The sequence below is a fragment of the Corvus cornix genome, chromosome 8 (genome assembly GCF_000738735.6).
Source record: "Corvus cornix cornix isolate S_Up_H32 chromosome 8, ASM73873v5, whole genome shotgun sequence".
In the NCBI taxonomy this organism is placed as follows: domain Eukaryota; kingdom Metazoa; phylum Chordata; class Aves; order Passeriformes; family Corvidae; genus Corvus; species Corvus cornix.
In genome coordinates, this window is record NC_046338.1 from 5,813,358 (window position 1) to 5,838,770 (window position 25,413).

A 25,413-nucleotide genomic window follows, 5' to 3' on the forward strand; every position below is an offset into this window, starting at 1 on the left:
CTCAATTTCCTGTTGCCACCAATGATGAGATCGTGAGGCTCCATTAACAGTCTTTGGAGTTTCCATTGTGTATGTCAAGTCTTGCTTGATAATATCTTAGGATCTCTTAATGACAATAGGAAGAAGGATGGATGGTTTGGGGTTGTGGGGGATGGTCTTTTGTATTTGTCCGTTTGGTTGCTTGTTTTTTGTGAAATGGAGTGGGTAAAAAAAGAAGGTTCTGAAATCTTAATTTCCTGTCTAAAACACAGCAGGTGTGGCCAAGTTACCTTTCTTATCACCAGACTCTGTAGAGTTTAGTTGTTTATCAAACCTTTTGGAGACTGCTTCGGGGAGATGCTTGGATGCAGGCAAAGAAATCCTGTACTTTGAGCCGAACAGTTCTGTGTAATTAGGATGTTTTAGTCTTGGCTGTTGCCTTTTGGAGGAGTTGTCTGGGTAAGAGTTGTAACACCTGTCTCTGTTCAGGTAAAGGTTGACTTACTGCTGATTAAACTGTTCAGCAGAAGTTGCTTGTTTTCCTGCAGCAAGAAGTTGTTTGTTTTCCTCACAGGATAAAAATGCTTCTGTGTTTAATTCCAGCAGACTGGAAATTCTGAAATTACAGTTTTTGACTGTTTAAACTACCAGTATGTAGGTGAATCAAAACAATAGCTGAAATGTTCTTATTTACTGAAATTGTTTTGATTTATCAAAGTGAAACATAATGATTCATGTGACTTTCTCCTAAAAGTAGTTTGCCAAAAGCAGCAGGTGCTTGTGAAATGTTTGTTTTGCTGAGAGATGCAACTTCTTGGGAATTCCTTCAGCATGTTCCATTCATCAGCCCCAAGCAGAGGATGGCAGTGTCCTGGCCACTGGGCCCTCCTTCTCTGTCACCCTGGGCAGGGACAGAAGCTGCTGCCACTCCAAGTGGTGATTTAATTGATTTTCTTCACTGCTGTCCTCATCTTTACCTTGGTTGCAAAAGAATAATTAACAAATGAGTACTTTCATATCTTGTTCTTTTAGTCTGGTTTTTAAGGGTTTGCCTCTGGCACTGTGGTGTGCAGGGTTCCAGGAGCGTGTCCTGACCAGCTCTCTCTGGATGTGGGGATGGAGCAAATAGTGATGACCTCTGGGCCTGTTTTCTCTTTAATGTTCTGACAATCCTTACCTCTTCACTTCTTTGGCACAGGTCCTTTTTCAGAAGTGACAAACATGTGGGGACAGCACACTTGAAACTGGATAAGCTGGAATCAGAATGTGAAGTTAGAGAGATCATCGAGGTATGTTTTCAGGATGAGGTGTGTTCTTCTACATTTCCCGAAGGGGAAATGAGTATTTGGATCACAGAAACGTGTGACTACAGTCGAGTTTTGTATTAGGGGAGTTTGATAACCTGGCTGGGCTGTGGGGGACTTGCTCTGCTGAGCTCCAATCTGAGGAGGTGCTTGGCTTTGATACTCCTATGTGCTTTTGAGCACTGCAGTCACCTCCAGGGGTCTCTGTCACCATTGGGCCATGGGCAAATGCAGTCACAGTTGCCTGAATCTCTGTAGTTTAACATTAACAATCCTTATTTGTCCTAACTGCTCTTCTTTTTGTGGTTATTTCAGATTTTTGATGGCAGAAAGCCCACTGGAGGGAAACTGGAGGTAAAAGTGAGACTCAGGGAGCCCCTCAGTGGTCAAGATCTTCAAATAGTTACAGAAAATTGGCTGGTCCTTGAGCGTTAGTTCTGTCTGAGGTATGAACGCTGCATCCAGAGGTGGTCTGGGCAGGGCTCGACAGGGCTACAGATAACTCTGCTTGAATAATGTCTTTGTTGGCATTGACCTAATTACACAGCTTTGGCTTCACTAGCATTCCTCTTTATATTTGTGGTGGGGAGTTGACATCATTTCATAAATGAGGTTACAGAAAAGAAGCTGTTTCACAATCACTTGAAATACAGGGACAGCTCCTGGTATCACCTTTACTAAGAATAGTATTTAGAAAATAATCTGTCTTCCTTTGCTTCATCTCCTGAAGCCTCTGTGCTCCGTCTTCCTTAGCATATCGTTTCACCTAACATTTATAAATGGCAGTTAAATACTTATCAGCTTCAGAGTGACATCACCTGTTTGCCACACCTTAGCTTCCAAATGGTGTTAAGATTGTAGAGATTGAGGTCTCATTTCAATACAGGAGTCTCCAAAAGGCACCAAAGGGCCTGTTTTGGTGGTTTCCTCCCAGCCAAGGAGGTCAGGAGGTCCCATGAGCTCCAAGTCAGGCTGAGGGACACGTTTGATGGCCATACCTGAAATAACAACTTGGCCTTGTGCCCAAACATTTTCCATCACTGGAGCTTAATAATTTTGCTCCGTTGATTTTTCTAGTTGCCCATCCAGAACCTTCATGTCAGCATTTTACATATAATGTCACCTTGAACTGTGAACATCTGTTCTGTACTGCAGCAAGGAATTCTGATGGGTTTGTTTGTGTTGTTTTCCCCAGATCCATGGGAATGTTGGAAGTCGTGGGCTGAGCGAAGGCAGGAAGATGCTGCTAAGCTGCAAGCACCAAAGATGTTAAACGAATGCACTACTGAACCTAATGTCTATTTTGATAACAGCCATAGTGCTTATTAATAACTCCAAGGCAAACGGGAGGCTCTGGGAATGCACTGCTGCAGGGCTTGGGACCGGTCTACCCAAAATAGACAGAATTGCCTTAATGTGGGACTACTAATGTAGCACCAGGACGAATGTTACATTAACTATGCAGAGTGCTGTGGGAAAGGTTTAGCCCCTCCCTGAGGCAGTGCCAGAGCTTTTTGGTTAAGTCACAGGTAAGACCTTTACCAGAATTCCTTTCCCCAAGTGTCTGAGCAGCTGGCGTGGTTCAGTGAACAGTCTGCTACTGCTTTTTCTGTTCTATCCAGGCCTGTTTGGGTTGGGGTCTTCTTTTGTTTCCTAAACCAGAGGAGAGCTCTCAGGCAGCAGTTCAGGGGTGCCAGTCCCTCCTCTGTGCACACCCTTGGCCCATGAGGTTCCATGGGCTGTCCCTTTCTGAAGGAAAGGCCACAGGGCTCCTTAGCAGGTTGGTGTTTACAGACCTCCGTTTTTGTTCTGGCTCCCAGTTGTGTGCTGTGCTTGCTGCACTGCTTGTCCAGCGCAGAAGGGTGCTGTGCCTTCATCCTTTATTGTGTTGGGGTTTTAATTTAAAAAAGAAAGAAAAAAGTACACTAGACTCTGCTGCTTCCCAAATGTTCCTTGTATTTTTACAAAAATAGGCTTTTACAATTCTTCCAGGTGATGGGGAAAATAGTCACTCTTTGTCCTTTAAGAAAACTGGATCATGACTTATTTTCAGGAATGCTCTTTGATCAGCAGCATACAGAAAAGGGTACTAAATCTGTTTGTGTTTTTAAATCTCTGTGAGCTAACAGAAACCAGGGATCTCCAAGGGGAGGATATGCCTGTGCCAGGGATGGGCAGGTTGGGAGACAGAACAGAGTCCAGACAGGTCAGGCAGCACTGCCTCTGTCTTCCTGAGCAGATGAAGACAATACAGTGTTTAGTTTTTAATTTCAATAAATTTAATATACAAAACTACATGTTGAAAATAAAAATATAATATGCAGTTTTTTGCAGTGTTAACTAACTGAATTTTAAAAGTACAATTTTTTTCTAAACAAGTACTCATTTCTTAACAACATGGTAATTAAGGTCATTTCAAAGGCTATGGTTGAAGCAAACATGTCAGTCACCAGTTGATAGTGTTTTGCACAAACAGAATCCAAACCTAAAAGACTTTTGGGGCAAAGGAAGAGAAGATAAACATTTTTCACCTCTTTTACTGCATTATTAAGCGTAACAATGCAACCAAAGTAACTGGAAAGCCGCTGCTGTGGCAAAGCTGGAGTGCAGGCTCTAGGAGGAAGATTATTACCGAGTTTCTGGAATCTCTTCCAGCTGTGGAATGATGCCTACACCGTGTCGTGCCGAGCTGTGTCCCAGAGTGTGCAGAACCAGTGTGCAGAGGGGAATCAAGTGGCCTCAGTCCAGCTGGGCTGCACAGGCACCTCGGCAGGAGCAGAGGGTGGGTCACAGCTCCTGCTTTGGCCAGCAGGAACCACTAAATGAGCTGCATTAAGTCACCCACCTTCTCCCAAATGCCAGAGTAAGGCTTCACTTGGATCTAATACCCTTTTAAGTGGTAGTGTGCTCCCTCCTGCTGGCCAGCTTTTGTTTGTGGAGTTGGCCCCAGTTCCCTGGCCTGTCTTCTCCAAGGGCTGGGTGGTGCTTGGAACATTGGAACATTCGTTTTTTGAAAAGCAGCAGCCATTTATTCCCAGGTGCACTCTGTGCAGACATTGGGCTGCCTTTCTATAAAATGTATCACTCTGTGGAGTTACCTTTCCCCTGCCCAGCCAATGGTGTTGATTTGTTAAAAACCAGAGCCTCAGTCTCACAGTGGCCTGGCACTTCCCTTTCTCTTTGCAAGGCCACTGGTGTTACTCTCTCAGAGCACAGCCCAGCCAGGCCCCGCTGCATCCTCCAGAATGGATAGCAGCAGGGAATGTCTGAGACCACAAATGGTCACCGTAAATTAGCACCTCTCTTCCCAAGTTAATTAATTCTAGACAGGAGGAGAAACATTCACCCCTCATCCTGGGAGGGACTCAAAAGAGCTGCTTTCCATTGCTATGGCTAAACAAACCAAACCCCTTCTCCTGCTTACAGCTCTTGCCACTGGTTAGCAGCTTTCCATGGAGACAATAAGAACATGGAACCACATTTCCTCTGGCTGATGCTCAATTCCACCTTCTTAATGCCCTGGCAGACACAAGCAGCTGCTTTCCTTACCAAAGCCCTCTCAGGTGAGATCAAGAGCACTGGGCTGAGTGCACGTGTTCAGAACTGACCACAAAGCCTTTTTCAGCAGAACATGCAGGAACAGCCACTCTATACTGGTATCACAGGTAAGCTTGGACATGGGGCTGCAATATGAAGTGCAAGCTGGCTTGGGTTACATGACACTGGCATTACACTACAGCAAACAGCAGGGAGGGGACAGAGCTGCCCTGGGTGGGACTTGCCTCTAAAAAGCAGGACCTACTGGGGACAAGGAACAAGATGTAACTGCACTTTAGGGCTGATCTTTCCTCTGCTTCAGACAGATTTGTAAACAAAGTACAGAATAGCAGAGTTGTAGGAGATCACAGAAACCTGCCCAAGTGATGGACTTTTGTGGTAAATGGAGGAGAAAAGTAAACTAGCCTATTACACACACAACTGCAGTTCAGTAACTGTCAGAGATGTCTGTTCTGCTCCTCTGGACGCACAGACAAACAGAGTTATGGCTAGGGAATATTTCCCTATCTCTCAAGGGCTTCTCCAAATGTATTTCAACCAATTATCTGGTCAAAATAATGTAAACGTTACTTTTTAATGTCTACAGAGTAACCACAAATGGCATTAGGATGAGGTCAGAATGGAGGTCTTGATTGTTGTTTCTCCCATGTCCATCTACAGACAGTACAAGGTTGGAATTTCACTTTTTATTTACGCCCCAGTGATCTTTGCACCCTTTGAGCATCGAGAGTACACGACTGTAAGTCTTTAAACATGAGCATTTTTCTAAACAGTAACAGAAGTGGATTAGCTGCAAGGATAGCATAGCCATGTTGTAGTATAGAAGCTGCCCTGATCCTCTGGTTGTTGACAATGCATAGAAGATTTAGAATTATGGAACAACTGTCCCGCCCCCCCTCCCCCCCTTCCCCAGTAGTGTTAACAAAAGCTTAATTTTCCAGTTTTAAAGTGCAAATGATTCAGATACAACTGCTGCTGGAACAGGTCTGAACAGAAAATGAAGTCCTCTTATGAGATGTTTTCCAGAATATAAAAGATGAGCTCCATTATGACTGGCCCCTCACTCAACTGACAGGCCCCTCCATGAATCACTGGCACTAAGGCACTGTCCAGGTCATTCATGTATTGAGAGGGCAGTGGCTGTCCATTGCTCCCAGCTTGATAACCAACCTAAAAAATACAAAGAATGGGTTTTAAGAACAGGACATGAGGCTGTGAGTCAGGGAACAGGAAGGGGGAAGGAGCTGTGGCCTCTCTCAGGGAAGTCGGGCACTTAAACTGGATCAAGCAGGCACTAAAGCAGCTTTTCCGCTTGTCTTTGTCCTTGTGTTCCCAGTGGCTGCCTGGGCAAAAGGAGCCTCTTTTTTCTTCTGGTTTGTCAAAGCAGCTCCTTGGGATGAGCAGGACCCTCACACAGCATTAATTGCTGGGAAAAAGGCCAATTTAGAGTCTTCTCTGAGCATGGAGCAGGTGCTGCTTGTGCCATATGGGGGTCAAGCCCGTGCTAATTCAGGCTGGGCATTGGCTCTAACAGATGTCCCAAAACACCAAACAACAGCCAGCACCACCTGATTAGCATCTGATACTCATACTTCTTCAGCATTCTCCTGGTTAAAGTGCTGTATTCCCATTTTGGGGAATGAGTAAGAGAACAACCCCCTCCAGTTAAACCCAAACTCTTGAAGACTTACTTGATCTGAGTCCAGTGTAACACGCAGACCCAGCTTAGTCATTCCATCTTCTTTCAGCAGTTTCAGATGAGGACACAGAGCCAGACAGAAAGCCTTTGCCACATTTTCAGTCAGTCTGCTGTGATCAGCTGGGTCACTCAGACCATTGTGTTGCTCATCATTTTCCAGAAAAAACACCTGAAGGGAAGAGTCAACACGAGACATAACACTTGGCTTTTCTAGAAAATTCAGGTTACTGAGATGTCATTTAAACTTTTACAAATGAAGACTTAAGAACTAACTCTTCAGGAAAGCGCAGCAAAAGCCCCTGAAGACAAGTCACTTTAGGGAGGAAAAAATAAAACATCAGAAGAAAGATTTAAATTTAAATAGTCCTCTGAAACCTCTTGGATCTGGTCAAAAGCCTTGCTATGGAAATTCACTATGTATTGCATATGTGTTTAATAAAAACCTGATTTTAAACAGATGTTAAGTTCAGAAAAATTACATTTTTAATAGAAGCGTGAAGATCTCTGCTACAGTTGTCACTGAGCTTGTCTCTATTGAGCCCAGCTGACCTGGGAAAAAACGGCACACGGGTGCCAAGCTGCAGAGTAAGGAACTTGGTTCCTCCTCAGCAGGCAAAGTGAAACACTTAAAGAAATATTTTGACATCAGCATTTGTGTGCTGGCAGAGTCACAGGCAACATCAGTCATGCAAGCAATTTCTGAGTGATTTATGCCACAGCACTTTAACATGCAACATTTTAGAGAAAGTGGCTCAAAATAACATTTCTAGAAAACAATTTATATTAAGATTTGTCTCCATGTGGAAAGGCAGCTTTTAACCCAAAGGCAGATGAAACCAACTGTTCCTGTGTGTAACACAGCAAGCATTGCTGCGGTCCCCCCATGCTGCACACCCTGGTGCGAGCAGCAGTGGCTGCTGCAGCGCGGGCTGCGATTGCAGCAGTGCAGGATGTTTTATCCTGCAGGATGCCGCCCAGCAGCCCGTAAGGAAGGCACCACAGGCTCGTGGTGAAGTATTTGCTGCTTTCCTGTGCTGAGTGCAGCCCTGGCTGCAGTCCCAGCCCCAGTGCCAGGCTCACAAACCCACCTCTGTCCACCGGATGACCTTCCCGTTGGCCTTGTACTCGGAGCCATGGAATATCTTCACGCTGGTTATAGATTCCATGGATTTGCCATCAATAGGGCTCACAACGCTGCAAAAGGGAGAGAGAAGGGTGAGCTCTGACTCAGCACAAGAACTGAGCTGGACAGAGCCCTCTGCAGAAGAGAATGACCTTGGAATCAGAGACCAGTTCCTGAAAGGGGTCACATGCACAAAGCAGGGGCAGGAAGGACCTTGCTGAAGGTTTTCAACAAAGCTTTGCAGCACAGCTGAGATCCTGTAAGGTTCTGATAGAGTAACAAGGTGTTTCATACAGGTTGGATTTTTGCTCATTTGTAAACTCAGTGTAGGCCAGCAATACCTGAAACACAACTTACACAGCCCAGGGCTTGATTGCAGAACCTGAGATTGATCTGGAGAGCCTGAAACTACAGAAATATCCTTCTTTCTACGTGCTGAGTCCTGAAATATGGAATCCATCACAACAGCACTTTACTGCCATAAATACTTAAGCTGCCAAGTCCACCTTTCTTTTGGCTTAACTATCAAGTGTCTAAAGGTACTGTTGACGTTCAGCAATTTTGTTTCTAGCTCTACTTAACGCAAACTGCTCTGTTGGTGCTTAAAGTGACCACAGTGTGCAGGGTTCAGCACTGACAGTTGGAGACAGATTAGTGGTTTCCAATAACTGGATATTGGCAATGCAAAAACAATCCATAGCATTGCCAGTTTTCTAAATTGATGCCCCAAAGCTCTGGTATCTCAATTCCATTTTCATTACAATTAATTGCATCTTACCACTCAAAATAGAGGCACAGAATTTTAATTCCTATTGACTTGAAGACTCACACGCCTTACAAGATCAATTAAAAATTTTAACAGGCACCAACATGAAATGACTGCTCCTTTACTTACCCCTTATTAAAGTTTTTATCATCTTCTACCCACTGAATATGAACGTGTTCCTGAGGGTCTTCAGCATCTACTTTGCCACAGGTGATGGTGAAGTCTTTCATCTCTCTCAAGGCCTGTCTCAAAGAGTCCATGTTCTCAGCAGTTATCTGGACCATCACTCCATCTAGGGAACCAAGAAATCCTCGTAAGCCAAGATAAGCCACACCAAACAGAGCCTATAGAGAAAACAATAAACATCCTTCCTCTGTTTGCAACAGAAGTTAAATGCTCATTTTAAGCATCATGGGTAGCAGTGCTCTGTCAGACCATTTCTGAACACTCATATTGCTAAAAGGCAGACCTGCTGAATGCTGATGAGAGAAAACGCAACAGTAAGAGGAAAGGCAGCTCCCAGGTGAAGTCAGCTGTGGCAAAGTCGCCATGAGTTTGTCTCACAACTTGTCACCTGCCCCAGGCCACCCTCAGAAACCCTGCATGACCCTGCTCCATTCAGCCATCTCCTCTGTTGGCTCTGGAAGCAGCACTCCAGCAGTGACAGTATTTGAGAAGTCAGTGCAGAAGTAGTGGCAAAAGGTACAGAATTTGGATTCACAGAATTAAGGTTGAAAAGGCCTCCAAGTTATCCAGTCCAGACTTTAACTCAGCACCACTTTGAGTCAAGCTCAGTTGTGGCAAAAATAACAGGACCGAAACACTTCCCCATGTAGAGACTGAGTCCTCCTGTGCCTCTGTCTTACCCTAACCACCAGTTCAGGCACAGGAAATGGCACAATGACCTGCATGCTCTGGTAGCAGTGGGCTGCCTGTCAGCCTGGGGACCCCACCCATGGCTGCACGCTCAGAGCTGCGAGCCTGGAGCTGGTGCAGCACAAGGAGCTCCTGTTCGCCTGCAGGGCTCTGCCAGGTGACTGCTCATATGGGCACCTGGCATCCCTCACCACCGAGGGCAGGAGCCCTCCTACACACACTGCTGCCTGCACTGTCACAGCTGCAGGCACCTGACTGCACAGTTGTGCCATTCAGCTAGCAGGCACTAACAGCTTCCAGCCCAGAGTACACCATCAGCAGCTATTTCTGTGATACAACAACAAACCAAATCCGAGAGATACCAGCTCAGTGCTCTCAACCTGTCATGTTCTCATCTACCCACATACAAGCACATAAACAATGCACATTCATACCCTTGCACACTGCAGAGCTATCTGGTAGCAGAGGAAGTTTAGGAGGGCTTCCTCTGGTGGTTGGTGGATACATTCCATATTTCTTAGGCTCACGATTTCCTCATTCAACCCAAACCAGTAAATTGATCACAGGCTCCCAAGCCAAGTATTTCGTATCTTACCCTCACTTTCTTGTGACCCTGTTTTGCAGCATCTGCACAAATTCCTCCTCATTAAAGGGAACAGGGTGGCTTTTGCTAAGAAGTAGGATAGAGCTGAAGCAGCAGCATGACTCCAAGGCCCAAGCCATGTGAGCAGAGAGGGCCCTGCTAGCTGCAGAGCTGAGCTGGGCAAAGAGAGAAGTGCATTTTCAGCAAGCAGTTCAGTTCTTACCTTCTACTATACTGGATTTGGCAAGGTAGCCTGAAGAGGATTTTAAAGCTCCACTGAACACAAAGAAGCTGGCACCAGTCACTGCAACAACAACAGGAGAGATTTAGTGAGGCTTTTGTCAAAAGTAATGCCTTACCCAAGAATCAGGTACCACAGCTCTATCAGCCAGAGAGGTGATTACCCTCAATCAGGACAAATGCTGCTTGGAATTATGGTGCCTGTATTGTACATCATAAGCTTGGATATGCAAAGCCAAATCACCCAGTTATTTTCTAAACTGGACAACAGTTTTTGTCTTAAGTTAATGAATGCTTGTATTTTACCACTCTACCTCTCCATGCCCTACACACCTCTGAGTTTCAGAATTGCTAATTTTCGGTAACCAAGTACACAATTAACTTCTAAATCTTCCACACAGCTGGCAGATTGTGAGTGAGCTGTTTATGGATCACACTGTAACACCAACCCACCGGCAAGGCCACAGCTCAAAGCCACCTGACCTAAAGTGAAATTATCTTCAATGGCTACTAAGCATCATGAAATTCCTGCTGGAAATCTCTCTTCTTATCCAATAGGTGAAGTTAACAGAAATCAGACGATCATCAGTCCTGAGTGACATTCCATGCCAGTCCACTTGCTGGACTGACCAGTGATACTTGCAAAACATCCACATCAGCCTCTGTCTTGTTCTCATTTGGAGATTGTATAAATGTCTTTGCCAGCAATGTCCCCAAACCCACAACATTTAAATTCTCAGCACACAGCTGCTGCAGCCTTTCAGCCTACTGTAACAAAAATATACCCTGGAAATTAGATGGTCTAATTAAGGTGAACATGAGAAGTTTCTTGAAGATGCATTATTAAAATGCTGCTGTGGTTGGTTATTCCTATTTAACTTTCTATCCTACTGAATCTAGTCTTTCTTTCACACAGTGTAGGTCAAGCACGGGCAACCACAACCTCACCTGCACATGCAATAATGCCAAAGCCAGCTCTCATTATTAATGGAGAGGTGTTGCCTAAGCCAGTTCCAGCACAAAGCCGCCCACTCAAGGACACCAGTGGTCAGACTGATTTTCTCTAAAAAATAACTGGGTGAAACCCAGCCAAACCCAGCTGTGGCCTATTCACAAAGCCCCACAAAGCTGGGGCAGCAGCACAGGGGCCAAGCAGTGGAGCCAGGGCTCCCCTCACCTTTCCTGGGCTGGTTGTGGATGCTGATGGCCTGTGTCTGGTAGTTGCCATCATCGTTCTGCACACACACCAGATGCGAGTCTGCCTTCTCGTTGAAACATGCTCCCCCTGCCAGCACATGCTCGTTGGATTTGTTCATGGCTTTCATCATCTGCAAACACAAAGGTTTAGCATTTCTGCCCAGTTCATCAAGCACTTCCATAAATAGGTGGTTCTTGGAGCAGTTTAATCAGAAGCTTCTCAAGTTCTCATATTGCGGGTCAGGTTTTAGTACTCAGAACCATAAACTGCTTTTGAGAAGAGGGTTCAGGTCTTTTACTGCCTGGATGCTTTAGTGCCATCTTTTGTGCAATTAAAATAAATGGTATAAGGGATAGCTGAGCTACAGAAGTTGCAAAAGCTGTTATCTCTACCTGGTTTTAAAAATACACAGGAAAATACCATTATAAAAACCCTGGGAGGAAATACTTGGCCTGTTTAGGCAACTACAGTTTTTTATGACATAATTCATAAATGCCCCTCCACAGCCACATGAGTGCTCAGACTGGGGCCATTTCATCCTGTTCTGCCACAACCAGACACCAAAACTTTAATGCCTCTGTGCTTCATCTGCATGAGCTGCTGAAACTGGGATCAATGTTCCCAATTTAAGACTTTTTAAAAAGATCTGAATCACAGACATCCAAAAGAATTTTCTTTCTCTGCAAAGGAGGCCTCCAGAAAGGATGAAAAAAAGTTTGTGACACATCTGCCCTTCAGTTCTGCTGACTATCATCTAACATACACTGAGTTACATGCCTTGATTATATAGTTTCTTTTCTTCTCTTCACTATTCCTCTTTGTGGAGGCTCAGACTCGGTGATTTTTGATCCAAAAGAAAACTGAGGGAGTCACCCAACTCAGGAATTTGTTCCAAACACGAAAATGACATGTTTGCTTAAAATAAAAGAAGTCAAATTAAATGACACAAATCCCCCCGCAGTGAAAACCCAGAAAAATGCGGAATTATTTGACATCTCCTAACAGCACTCACACTCCCACCTCTGCTTCCTGGAGCTGCTAAGCATGCAGGCTACACACAACACATTTGTCTCTCTCAGGCCGACGTAAAACCTTAATTACAGTGTCAGGAACATTAACTGATGCTCACTATTGACAAGTGTGCACAGGTGTAATGTTTGGGGAGGAAACTTAATTAAGATTTTGCATCAGACAACAGTGTCTTTCATTATCCAGTTGATCATGTCGTGCTCCAGAAACTGGATTTTAGCTCCAGAACAGGCACCTTTGTGGAGCCCAGCAGTTGACTTCAGCACAACAAGAAACAACTGGATGTGGCAACTGCTTGGTTAGAAGGCACATTATTAAGAAATCAGTCACCTTTGCTGAAGGACTAAACAGGCAACTAGAGACCTCTAAGCTGTAGAAAATTTAAATAATTTTGAAGACAAAAATATGTAATAGAAAACTATATATTAATGTGTGATTTGTTAATCACAGGCCAAATTCTCCCCATTTAGTACATGCATGAGATTTAAAATGAGTTTGAGTTTTTCTCCATAGTTTGAGTAACAGTCTTTTCTAATTAAACAGTGCTGTGCATGGAGAAAAAAAGTAAAGGTCTTGTGGTGTAATTCATCTTGAGACTGGCTCAGGTGGTTAGAGCAGGGTGCTGATAACACCAAGGTCATGGGTTTGCTCCCTGTATGGGCCATTCACTTAAGAGTTGGACTCATTGATCCTTGTGGGTCCCTTCCAGCTCAGACTATTCTGTGAATCTGTGAATCTTAATTCAAAGTAAACTCACAAAAAATTTCTATTAATTCAACTTTTCAAATGAATCACAAGCAATACATTAAATAAATACCACTTTCTCCATTTAAAAAGTTGAATCCTTGCATCACACTGGGAAGAGAACCCAAGCACAATACAGAGGTTTTGCTACGTCCCTGACACAGGAATTCCCTCTCAGTCCTGCTCAGTTCACGTCTGGCACAAGTGCAGCTGACACCTTGCAAACACCAGGCACAGCTGACACTGAACTGCATCATCTGTGCTATTCCAGACTGAATTCATTCAAACCTCACTGACCTCTTCCATTCTGGCACAACTGCATCAAAAATTAAAGCACCTTTTAACAGACCCTTTATCTTCTGGCTTCATCAATTTCATCTTTTTCAAACCTCATGAAAGAACACTTTTTTCAATGAATTTCTTTTTTCTCACTTATTTTACTCAAATGCTTCTTGCAGGGAAATTCCCTCTTGAGATAAAGCTGCGTTCTGCTCTGACCTTACAAGAACTTTTACAAAAACAATTCTGCTCAGGAGGTTTGCTGTCACCCCAACTCTGACAGGTTTCAAACTAGCAAGGTACCGCCTTTCTCTTCAGACAGAACACAAAATCAATCCCCTTCTCCACTGTTCCCTTTTATTACTGTTCAAATACCTCCTCCCCCAGCTTTCTCTAGTTAGCAGCACTAACTCCTACAGATGCTGACTGATTTTCTCACACCAGAAATTAAGTATAAAATTTCAATGTTGAGGAAACTTTTACATAAAATAATCAGCAATCCAACAAATACTATGAAATGCTTTGAGTGGGAACACACAATAGATGAGAAAAGCTAGTGCATTTTTTCTTCCTAGTTTACCTTGAGTGTAAAGTTTGTCAACTTGCTCAAATCAAACATATGACACTTTATGTAAACAGTTCAAAAACCTAAAGAAAAAGAGTTTAAGAGTTTCATTAATACTAAATGGAACTGCATTCTTCCTGTGCAGCCAGGCTCATTCACTTCCAAAAGCTGTGTGCATCATGCAGTTACTATTTGCTTTTGAGGCATTTTTCCCTAGTGGCAGTGAATAAAATAAAAATTCCTTTAGATCCCAGGTACTCCAATCAGAAAGCAACTGCACACAAATGTATGTATTATAAACATTACCTCATTATATCTGTTGCTAGGTATTTTGATGCTGGTTTTTCTGACTTCCATATCAACCACTAAACCTTGGACCACAGGCAGTGTGTACTGGTAGTTTCTGAAGTCCTGGTAATTAAAACAAGATTTTAAGTTAGGGACGATGATCATCATTAACATTGTAGGTTTCATAACTATCCTGGTGACTACTACTTAGTCCATTCAAATGATTGTTAACAGTGACTGGAAGGCAGGGAGGGACAGAGACACCACAGTGTGTAACCCATGCAATTGCAATACACAAATGAAAAAACATCATTGTTACTGTTAGTCATTTCACACATTTTCTTACATCAAAACTAATGTTCTCCAGCCTTGAATATCATCACTGTATGTAAGAAAATTTGCTCTCTGTGTTCTGTTACATTACTAGATGGAGTTATTAGTTTTTCTAGCAGTGAGATTAAGTTATGCATCAAAGAGAATTTCCTATATTCAAAATATTTGCTAAGTAGGAAGAGATAATAACATCTCTTCAGTCAGAGCGCTGTGTAATCAGAGAGCTGTGACTGCACACTGTGGTGACCCAGCGCTTCTGAAGAAGCAATCTAAGCAAATAATGCACTTATTTCAAGATCCAAACATCCTCCAGCAGCCAGGTTTGGGATGTTGATTTGGGTACCTTGTTACAATTCACTGTGTTGTTGAAAGCTAACACCTACTCTCAGTAAAAGCAGGTAAATTCACCACTACTTCCTCTTGCATCTCCTAAACCTTCCAGCTACTACATGCACCTGGAACCCCTATCTCCCCACATGGATCCACTCACACCAGTGGAATGTACAAATTCCACCACAGACTTACTGCAAGGAGGTTCATGATCGTGTGTCCAGTCTCTCCAAACAAAGGCTTACGGAATCTGACACTAAAAAGTGGGCATGGGTAAACTAGAATAAAACAGAACAGAACAGGTCAGATGGAAATTTACGTACTCAGACTCTGCAAAACCAGCCCTAAATACCATTTTCTCAGTTTAATGTGGCAAGCAGCAGCGAAAGAAGAGACTGGGAAGACTGGAATTTAAAAAGCAAAAGGGCAGAAGGGTTTAACATTATAACGCACCTTGGACGTGTGTCAGGGCTGCTTGCCCACCATGCTAGAAACAAGAATAATTATGGGGAAAGCTTACAGGTGCCACACTGCAGGACTGAACTGAGTGACCTGGGCCCTGATGGCAAAGATGACCTTTCTAAATGCTTTTTTCAGGCTACTTCTTGGAAATGGCTTCTATTTTTGTACAACCATCCTGCCGCTCTCCACTACAGCATCATCAGTCTTTCAGTTCTGTGGCTGACACATGACATTCAAGTGATAATTCAGATTATTTTATTTCCTGTTTTCATTACTTCATGAGAGTGTGGCAAACTCTATAGGGGTATGTCAAAAACAATTTAAAGGACATTTATGGTATGCCAGTGATGTAAAATATCTGCATTCCTTGGCTGACTTATCCATACCTCTAAAACATCTGTGATGCAATTCCAAGTGCAGGGCATGGATCTGGCTGCATTACATTATGTTGCAGCAGAAGCCTGGAACATGACTCATGCACTGGTACATAATGCCAAGGTTTCCCAAACACATGTTTGAAGGAGGATTCCTAAACTATCCTCAGGCAAACACTCAGCCTGATTTCCCCAAATGCCACACTCCCAGCTCCCAGGGTGGTCAGAAGGAGCTGCAAAGTGCTCAGCATCGTGTGAACAACATGAGGATTTCCTGATGGAAATCAGCTCCAGCCTCTGCACACTGATTTGATACCTGAAAGCACCACACACCACACGGCAACCAACCCGTGCACAGTGCCCTGAAGCACCAACAACGGCTGAATTTCCTGTGCCTGCCACCCTGGTTTCAAGCAGCAGCTCAGTTACATCCCAGATGCACCAAATTCCCTTAGCCTGAGCTGTTGGGCTGATCTGTGGATGCTCAGCAGATGTTTTCTGCACATCCAGCAACCCCCAGCGCTTCCTGCATCTGATCTGCACAGCCAGCAGCACTGGCTGGATTCTGACATTCCACCAGCAAAGAGGATGGAAGGAAACCCAAGACACAAAAGCAGCACCTTCCAGGGAAAAACTGAGGCAGTGCCCTGCAGTCACAACTGGCACAGCTCAAGGGAGTATGTCTAAATCCAAACCACAGCTGTAGGAATGATGCAAAGCCCGGCTTCTCAATATATCAGAGCAGGTACTTTTGTTTGTCACTATCAAAACACTTCTTTCTTTGCTCAAAAACAGATGTCACATCCAAAATATGAGCATTTTTGTTTGTTTTTCTAAATACTGATGGGAATAAATGCACTACTTAAAAAATGCCCACAGATACACACAAAAACCTACACACCTTTAACACGAATGTTTCTTTGGACAGGTTTAGCCTTCAGCCCTCATCCTCAGAAGGCAAATTATGAGGATTTTATTTTTCTCCTCCAGCAACATACATATTTTGTGGAAAACTTCCAATGTTCTCAAAACTTTAAAAGTTAGAGACAAATCTCTGTACAGCATATTATAAAACTTATTTTGTTAAAATGTTCTGAAAAATTCTGGAAAAAATTATCAACAGACCATTTTCACAGTAATTTAGATTAATGAGATCTGCCAATTAAAACTGCAGATGTGTAAGACATACAATTTTTGGCCCGTCATGATGGACAAACTGCCAATAATACCTTTGCTCCAGCAATGGTAAATGTCTTTTGAAAGTTATTTTATCTTAACTTTATGCTAATTTCATGCTAACTGCTAAGTTTTTGTTACATTAAACATTCTCTCCAGCCTATTTATTATTAGTTGCAACAGAATTTTTGCAACAAACTGTCCAAGTTTGTTGCCCCTGCACACATATTGTTACTCTCTGGAAAATGAAGCTAAAAGCAAATGCTCTTTCATTTCAGCATGGAAAGAGCTTAACATCTCAAAGGCTCTCCCATGTGCTAACTACACCAGCTAATCAAACTTGTTCTGCATGGAACTCTCAGGTCACTAAAGGGATACAAACAGCTGCTCAGAACTAGACTTTTCTCCACAAACATCTCCCTGGACCCAGCAGAGTTGTAAGAAGGCTGTAGGTCACATCAGTGCTGCACTGTGGCTCTGACACACAGCTTTTCCTTGCCTGTTTGAGCCTGGGAGGCTCTGACAGGTAACAATCCATGGCTGGGATTCTCTAAAGCAGAATCCACCCATCCCCTGCAGAAGTTACTCCAACAGTGCCTGCTACTCACGCCTGTATTCAGCTCCGAGTCTCAGCATCAGCCTGATGGGGAACACTTTAGCCCAGGGAGTCTCCCACTTCTGGATGAGGATACCAAACAAGTACGGTGGGGTTGGGAGCACCAGGTCTTGCAGGGACTGATACGTAGCTGCAACGTACAAGAACCCTCCGTGTTCTTTGCTTCCAAGGAAGCTCTGGCTGAAAAAGGAGTGTCCCAGGTTGCCAACAATGTTACCTATGGGAAAAAAAAAACCAGTTCATTACTTCACTAGATTGAGAGCTGTATCAAGACTGTCAGGACTTTTTCAGAAGGGAAAAAAAAACTGCATTAAATTCACTTTGCTCCCTGAAGCATTAATGTGTATTAACCACATCTGAAACCATGATTTGCTGCACACAGGGGCTCAGGTTACCTCCTGTGCAAAATTGCTTCAACCCAGCCTTGAACACTTCCAGGGATGGGGCAGCCACAGCTTCTCTGGGCAGGCAACCTGTGCCAGGGCCTCACCACCCTTACAGGATACCACAGGAGAGCTCGGGCCAGAATTGCTGCTAAGGTGGTACCTGAAACCTCCTCCTGGCACTACAGAAACACCCACACAAAGCCTGTTTTCAGTGCCTTGCAGATATTCAAGGCGCTTCCAGTGCAGAAACTGCTGCTGATTGAACTAAACTCTTAGCTTCAGCTGCAATTTAAGGAGAGATGTGCACCTGGTCAAACAATTAATGTCCACTGGTTGTCCTTCCATTTAGGCAAACCACTGGGGTGCCTGCTCAGATATGTATTGAAGATATGGGTCATATCAAGAATTACACAAAAGACTGTTTATTTCATTAGTACACTTAATGTAAAATACAACTGAGAGAGACACAGGGGAGAAACATCACTAATTTTTATTCACATTTTTACTCTTTGATGCTTCTGATTTCCAAAAATGTTTACACTCAAATGGCTGAATGAATCTGAATGTTGATTAGGTTATTATAGCATCCAACACAGCATTTAACATCGAAGCAAAGAACCATGGTGTGATTCCTTTTATCAAATGACAACAACAGCATGCAAATAATGTACAGAACAGCTGATCACAATTCTCCATAGGAAGATGTGAATATTAATAGCGCTGATTTGCTCTCAAACAAAAAGACAGTTTCGGAGAGCGTGGTGTGCTTGATCACACCACTCATGAGGAATTGCATGGGATTGAGGTACTCATGCAGACCTCCTGGGCTTCTGGAGCAAGCCCAGGCTTTCCCACCTGCAGACAGAGACTGCTAAGTAGCAGTTTCTGCTCTTTCTCCACCACCTCATAACAGAATGTTTGTATCTGAACTGAAGGTAGTGATGTGCATGTCTCCATCTGCACATCCACTGGACACTACCTGGAGAGTTTCTTCCATTTACACACACGAGACACACACAGACCAGTGCCAGGTTTTAAGTAAGTAAAAATATGAGTTGCAGAAGTGATACTTGGACATCCTCAGTAATACAAGTTATGAGAATAACACAGCTATTCCAGCCCTCCCCCTTAAGATGTGGCCGTGCTACTTTGCACCCCTCCAGACCACGCTGGCACAATCACCACTGAGTATTGTCCATCACATGACCTTGGGTCCTCCAGCTTTAGATACAGTGACTGGCAGGTCTGTAAGCAAAAGGCTCCTTTTATACTCCAACTAACAAATAAGCTCAGGGGTTCCCTTGTTTCTCAAATTTGAGGGCCCCTTAGTGGATTTTTTTTTTCTGTACCCACACAGTGCTGCACAAAGTAAATTCTCAAGTTCCCTGTTAGAAAGTGACAGGTTTGGCAGGACAGGCAATCCATAGCAGGGTGGGGCTCATTCAAAACTTGCCACTGTCCTGCGAAGCCAACCTGTAATTTTACAGAGATAAACAAAGCTGACATGATCACCCAGATCAAACTCCAGAACTCTTAGAGTGGCTACAACTTCTCAGCTAAGCATACTTGATGAAAAGTAGCTACTGGTCAAACTACCATGAGTAACAGAGCCACATCAAATGTCAGCTGCCGAGAATCCCTGCTCCTGCCCATGTGCAAATGCATGTCTGTCAGCTGTGCTGTGACACTATTGCCTGCTCAGTGACTATGCTATGACAATGCACCAACTTGGGCGTCCTGCTAGTGAGTGCAAACCAGTGTATCCACTGGTGTTCATGAGAAAGATTTTCACTTATCTAAAATAGCTGCTGGCACTCGTTTGCTTTTGCAGTTCCCACCTACCCTCACTAATCGCCTCTTCTTCATTTATACTTCCTTTTCCCTTCCCATCTGTTCTTACCCAAATAGAGCTACAGGCCTGATAATAAAATTACTTGGTGAGGTTCTCAGTTCCAACAACATGACCATAATAATCCTTTTTACCCTTCAAGTGTATGACGTGTATGAATTGCCAAACTGCACTGAATTCTGCCCCCTTTTCTGTGTATTTTCTGTGTGCAAGAGGCTAGCCAAAGTGCAGCTGTACAATCCCGTAAGGATCTGAGACGTGTGGCACTGCCCACTGGAATGACAAAGCAATCAGACATTTCCTCTTGAGACTGGTGCCAAGTGCTGCAGCAGAAGGGGATGACTACTTATTTTTTCCGTTTCAGGAGATGGAGCTTCAAGGCTCACACGCCTGGGATGCCTTAATAAGAATTTTTCAGCCAACAGAAACATGGAAAAAATCCTTAGAGTGGAATCTGCAACTCAGCTGTTCAGCCCTTTCCTTCCATAAGCCACAGCATTATAAATTACTCCTTCTGACACAAGCAGCTTGCACAGTGCAAGCTCCAAGAGGCTGCCACTACTTTAAGAGGACAAATTATTGGGATTAGGTAGTTGTGCTGGAATTCGTTATTTATAACAGTGTAAGAGCCTGGATGTGGACAGCATGGGAAGAAGCAAGTGTTTTCCTACACACTTCTTTAGTGCCCTTTTCAGTCAGCACAACCAAGTCAAAAAGCCTCTTTGGGCTTGTCCCACAAACATTTCTGCACTGAGCAGGGGTTGTCAGCCTTTCCTGCCCTGTCTCTGAAGGTGGTCCCAAGCCAAGGCCCCACTGAGAAGTTGCTATTACCAGCCTGACATCGTCAAACCCAACCCACTGCACCATTACACATTTTAAGCACAGAACTGTTTCAGAGGCTTGTAGAGAAAGTGTAGGCGTCAGAAAAACCTTCAAAAATAACTATCCTTTGCAAAAGCATGTAATTTAATTTAAAACATACCACAGCTTCCTTTCTAATGAGGCAATCTCAGAGTGAACAGAAAGGTGCCTTTCCATGTATTAAGTTCCAGCACCTGACATCACACAATTGACATTATTTAGGAAGTGCTTTAAGTGTGCATGATGCATCTAAAGCAGTTCTGCAGGAGGTCAGTACTTATTCTCTTCTCAGTTATACTGGGTTATCCTTGACTTTAAATCTTAAGCATCTCTACAAAGCTCTCTAGACAAAAAAGATGCTTTTATCCATTGATGTCGTGATCCATGGTGTTTTGAATTCTTCACTTGTATCAGATATCTTTCTGCAGTGAACAATGTGCTTTGTATAGCAGTTTGGCAATCCCTTCTGGACTCAAAACAGTCTATACCAGGAAAGGTAAAGGGGAAAAAAAAAAGATTCCTGCATTTGTTTATTGCTCTCAATATGTGGTGAAGCCATATGAAGGTACTTTTACCAAAAAGCAGTGAGGTTAAATTCTTAATGTATATATTTCCTATCTTTTGCTTAAAGCCAGGTCAAAAAAAAGGTATTGGCTCAGGGAAAGCATTTTTATGTGGCTTGGGGAAGTCAGCTGCATCCATCCACCCTCATTCCTCTGCTGTCCATAACAGCCAAGAACTGCCATGTACCAAACACTGCTGGCATCCCGAAAACCCCAGCACCCCAGTCCTGCAGCAAGAGATGCAAAGCAATATTTACCTGTGAAAAATCCTGCCAGATGGATTTTCTTCAAGAGCAAATGAGCACATTTTCTTTGGAAAAGGAACACAAACCCAGTCACTCCAAGAGTCACAAAGAGCCACAGAAGAGTCAAGACCATGAATGTACCTTGCTGGCACAACACATCTGTAGCAGATGCCAACACTGAGAAAAACCATATGAACTCCACATTCAAAGTTCTGGCCATGGTCACCATCTCTTTATTGAAAGACATCAGAGAGTAATTTGGAAAGAACTTATTCCTATTGCCAAGGGCCATAATGCTTTGCTTATTATCAGCGAGAGCAGCAGCTGCCAGCATCCAAAACTTTCTCAGGCTACTCTGTGGCAGTCTACCAAACATCACTGACACACCTCATATGAAGTTTGATTTTGTCTCCACCTTTCCACAGACCAGTTGTAGGGGTGTATTACTCAGTGAAGCTGTTCTCTGTTCAGAACATCTACATAGGCTTCTTTACAGATCTACTGTTAACTACTACCATATTTAATTAAAACCAGGCTGGGTAAAAAATACACCAACTGTGTCTGGGATAGATCCACCCTCACAAGGAATATCTCCAAAAAACTGGGTGTCCACAAAGCCATTTCAGGCAGTTGCCAGATTTACATTTCCACTACAAAAGTAACAGTAGCATTTATTGTCTTCCACCACAGAGCTGATGCACATGGGCATCTCTGGCAGCACTACATTAACACATCCAACTGCCTCAAAGTACCCATTCACACAGACAGAAGTTCTCATTTTCCCATTCACTGCCAGGCTTATAGCCAACAGACAGGGATAATCATGGGATTACTACTACAGCAGTACAACTACTACAACCACAACAGAAATCATTAGCTTCCAATTTCAAAACAAGAAAAGCAACACAGCAGGGAGCTTGATGACAGAGGGACCAGAGGAAAAATAAAGGGACAAAAAGTGAGCAGCAACGAATACTTGCCTTAACTGACAACTTTATTTTTTTATAACTCGCATGCATACAGCCTAGAGTGAAAAATGACATTTTTCCTTCAAAATCTCTCTGGCAGCCACCCTGACAGAGCCACCCTGTAAATGACACCCAGCACAGAGGGCAGGACTCAGCCTCCAGAACAAGTTATCCCTTCAGGAAAGTAGAAACATCTGGGAAGAGGCATAAGCACATTAAAGTTTGTGCTTCTAGGCTTGAGCACAGAATTCAGACTCCTAAATTCATGTGACTCATGAAGAAATAACTTGCTATAGATTGGGCTTTAATCAAACAAACAAAAGGGGATGCTGTGTTTTTCAGATGAAAACAAATCCAAGAAACCTAAAATCACTTCAAAGCAAAATCAACATCGCTAAAAGTAATTCTTGTTTCCATTCCAATAAAAAGTACCGTATGTGCCTTTTTATTTTATCACTGTTTTGATGAAAACGTATACTAAAGGAAATAAATAAAAAACATCCTCAGAATTTATTTCAGTTCCTGATAAAGAATAAATTTAAGACAGTGTATTATATAATGAGAAATGAAATGGTGAGACAGGCTTTTAAATAGTCTCTAAATTCTGCTGGGAATTCTTGTTTGCTCTAAATGTCCATCATCTCATTGCCAGGAGAGGTGCAGTACCTCTGAAATGAACAGCTTGGAAAGCACAGCTCCACCTACAAGAGCAGGAAAACTGCTCACCACTTCCAAGGGATTACAGACACCAAACTGAAACCCCTACAGCATCACCTCCTCTCTGCCTGAAGAACGTTTAAAGCAGCCAGAGGTACAAATATGCTAACAGATCCTTCTGCCTCTCAAACAACGTGTGCCTTGGAAAGGAAAAAAGGATGGATATGGAGAGAGCATTCCATAGTGCTTTGGGAGTTTATCAAGGTGCTCTGTCTACAAAACCTGCAGGTATTATCCAGTAACTGAAGGTGTCTGTCTACTCATCCTTCATGTCTGAAACACAACACACAGCAGATCCTAACAAAAGAAAACACACAGTGGAGTTCTTTAACAGTGACATTTGGTTTCTGATTAAGAATTGTACAATAGTAAGCAGCTCTTTGCACCAGTGGAATTGTAGGATATCAAATTACTACCACTACAGTACTAAAAAAAGAATTCCAAATACATTATGTAGGAGTTATAAATTATGTATTTCTGTAGTGTAATTATATAGAACTTCATAGCAATATACACACCAAGCTGGATTTATATCTGCAATATACATATATACACATTTATATACACATGCTTACCATTTTTCATATCTATCTCCCCCTGAATAACATCATTATAAGACAAAGAATTGCAAATGAATTGAGGTTTAGAAAGGCAGTTGTTTGCCATGCACATAAGATCCATTATGACACGTGATAATAATACATTCTGAACCTAGCAACCTCTCTGGACAAGCTGACCTTTGTTTTATAAAGATATTTTAGGAAACAAATATCTTTCATTATGTTGTTAGAGTACTGGATTCAGTCACTCCAAAGGCATTACGAATGATAAGCAGAACCTCTTGTAAATGTACTTTCAGCATATAACCTTAACGTGATCCAATTTCACCTCTGGAAAACACGCTTTATTTTCTGATCAATGGAACCAAATACTTGCATTCTAAGGTCCAACAATAATACTAGAAGTGGAAGCCTATTTACTTAGCATATGTAAAATGTGCAATGGTTTATATAAAAATCTTGCAATCGAGATACAAAAATTCAAATTTCAGGGATAATTTCTGAAATGCTCTACAGTTCATTCTGGGCACACGTACACCTATATTATTTTAAAATATAAATAGGATCTCCATAATGTGGGAATAGACACAGGTACTATGAGAATCAAACTTCTGAACTACCTGATCTAGGGATATTGAACATACTATCCTCAAGAATTCTCAAAATTTTCTTTCTAGCTGGAAGATCTTTGGAGCAGCTCCCCAGGTTACCAGCATTTTATTTGGTGAGGTGACTAGAACACTGGATACTAACAATCAACAACTCATCCCCCTATCAGCTTTGATCCTCATTCACTTCTTATATTCTTTTATAAAAAAGAGCCATTTGCTGTGACAAAAATGTATCTGACCCCATATGGTCATCTACTCAGAGCATTTTTAACAGAGAGCATTCTTACCTGCTAAGGCATCCCGGTAAAGTTGCACAAAATGGTTAAAGATATCCTTAGGCAAACATTTCTCATCAGGCAAACACTGCAGGAGAATGACAATCTCCGACTGCCCCACCGCGTGCATGCCTTTCGTGGTGAAACACCAGCACTTCCTGTTCACATCTGCACGGATGGAAACATGCATCAGCAGAGCAGAATTGCAAAAAGGATGCCTAAATTTCACTGCAGGAAGACAGCTCTTGCAAGAATCAGTTTTACAGCATGTATTGTTGTGTTATCTGTCACACAGACAAATTACGTCCTACATCTGTTACCGTGAGAGCAAGCACATCCAAAACAAGAGCAGCTCAATAACTCCCAGTTTACAGCTAAGGAAGAGCCAGAGCATTACAGTTCCCAGTCAGATCTTGGGATTAACACCACAGAGCAGACTTTTAGCAGTTTCTCTATTCAAATGAAAGGACAGGATTTAAATGTGAATGAAGGAGCCTGGGAACAGGCCAGGCTGTTGCCTGTGCGTACCATGATCCTGACAGCTAAAACAGTTTCCAACAGTGGTATCTCTCTTAAATATGGAGAGCTGGATGTCAGGTGTCTCCATGAGACCTCACTCTGTTGTTCTGCTTCACAGGAATGTTAGTAATGACACATACTCTGAGCTTCATTTCTTGAGAATACTAAGTTATTGAAATAAAACCTGTGTCTCAATATGTTACCTTTTTATACATATGTAAAACATTGTACTGCAATCTAAGAGATGCTGAAAGGTTAATAAACAATTTATTAATACAAAACTGTCCTTCCCAATTTCTCCACCATGTTTCTACCCAGCAGAGATCAGCTGAGGAAC

The 25,413-nt window shown here is 42.9% G+C and overlaps 2 protein-coding genes across 7 annotated transcripts in view; one reads left to right on the forward strand and one right to left on the reverse strand.

Moving 5' to 3' along the window:
* Positions 1–3,627, forward strand: part of CC2D1B (coiled-coil and C2 domain containing 1B) — a 28,359-nt gene extending 24,732 nt beyond the window's left edge. For both annotated transcript variants that reach the window (XM_039556468.1, XM_010408837.2), the window contains 3 exons: positions 1,178–1,268; positions 1,599–1,729; positions 2,479–3,627. In XM_039556468.1, the coding sequence (XP_039412402.1) occupies positions 1,178–1,268; positions 1,599–1,718 (211 nt within the window). In that variant the 3' untranslated portion in view covers positions 1,719–1,729; positions 2,479–3,627. The remainder of the gene's footprint in view (positions 1–1,177; positions 1,269–1,598; positions 1,730–2,478) is intronic.
* Positions 3,628–5,512: 1,885 nt separating this feature from the next.
* Positions 5,513–25,413, reverse strand: part of ZFYVE9 (zinc finger FYVE-type containing 9) — a 56,151-nt gene continuing 36,250 nt past the window's right edge. For all 5 annotated transcript variants that reach the window (XM_019291609.2, XM_039556467.1, XM_039556465.1 and 2 more), the window contains 10 exons: positions 24,570–24,725; positions 17,515–17,739; positions 15,090–15,172; positions 14,250–14,354; positions 11,306–11,456; positions 10,112–10,192; positions 8,559–8,721; positions 7,629–7,734; positions 6,533–6,709; positions 5,513–6,011 (listed from right to left, as the gene is read on the reverse strand). In XM_019291609.2, the coding sequence (XP_019147154.1) occupies positions 5,850–6,011; positions 6,533–6,709; positions 7,629–7,734; positions 8,559–8,721; positions 10,112–10,192; positions 11,306–11,456; positions 14,250–14,354; positions 15,090–15,172; positions 17,515–17,739; positions 24,570–24,725 (1,409 nt within the window). In that variant the 3' untranslated portion in view covers positions 5,513–5,849. The remainder of the gene's footprint in view (positions 6,012–6,532; positions 6,710–7,628; positions 7,735–8,558; positions 8,722–10,111; positions 10,193–11,305; positions 11,457–14,249; positions 14,355–15,089; positions 15,173–17,514; positions 17,740–24,569; positions 24,726–25,413) is intronic.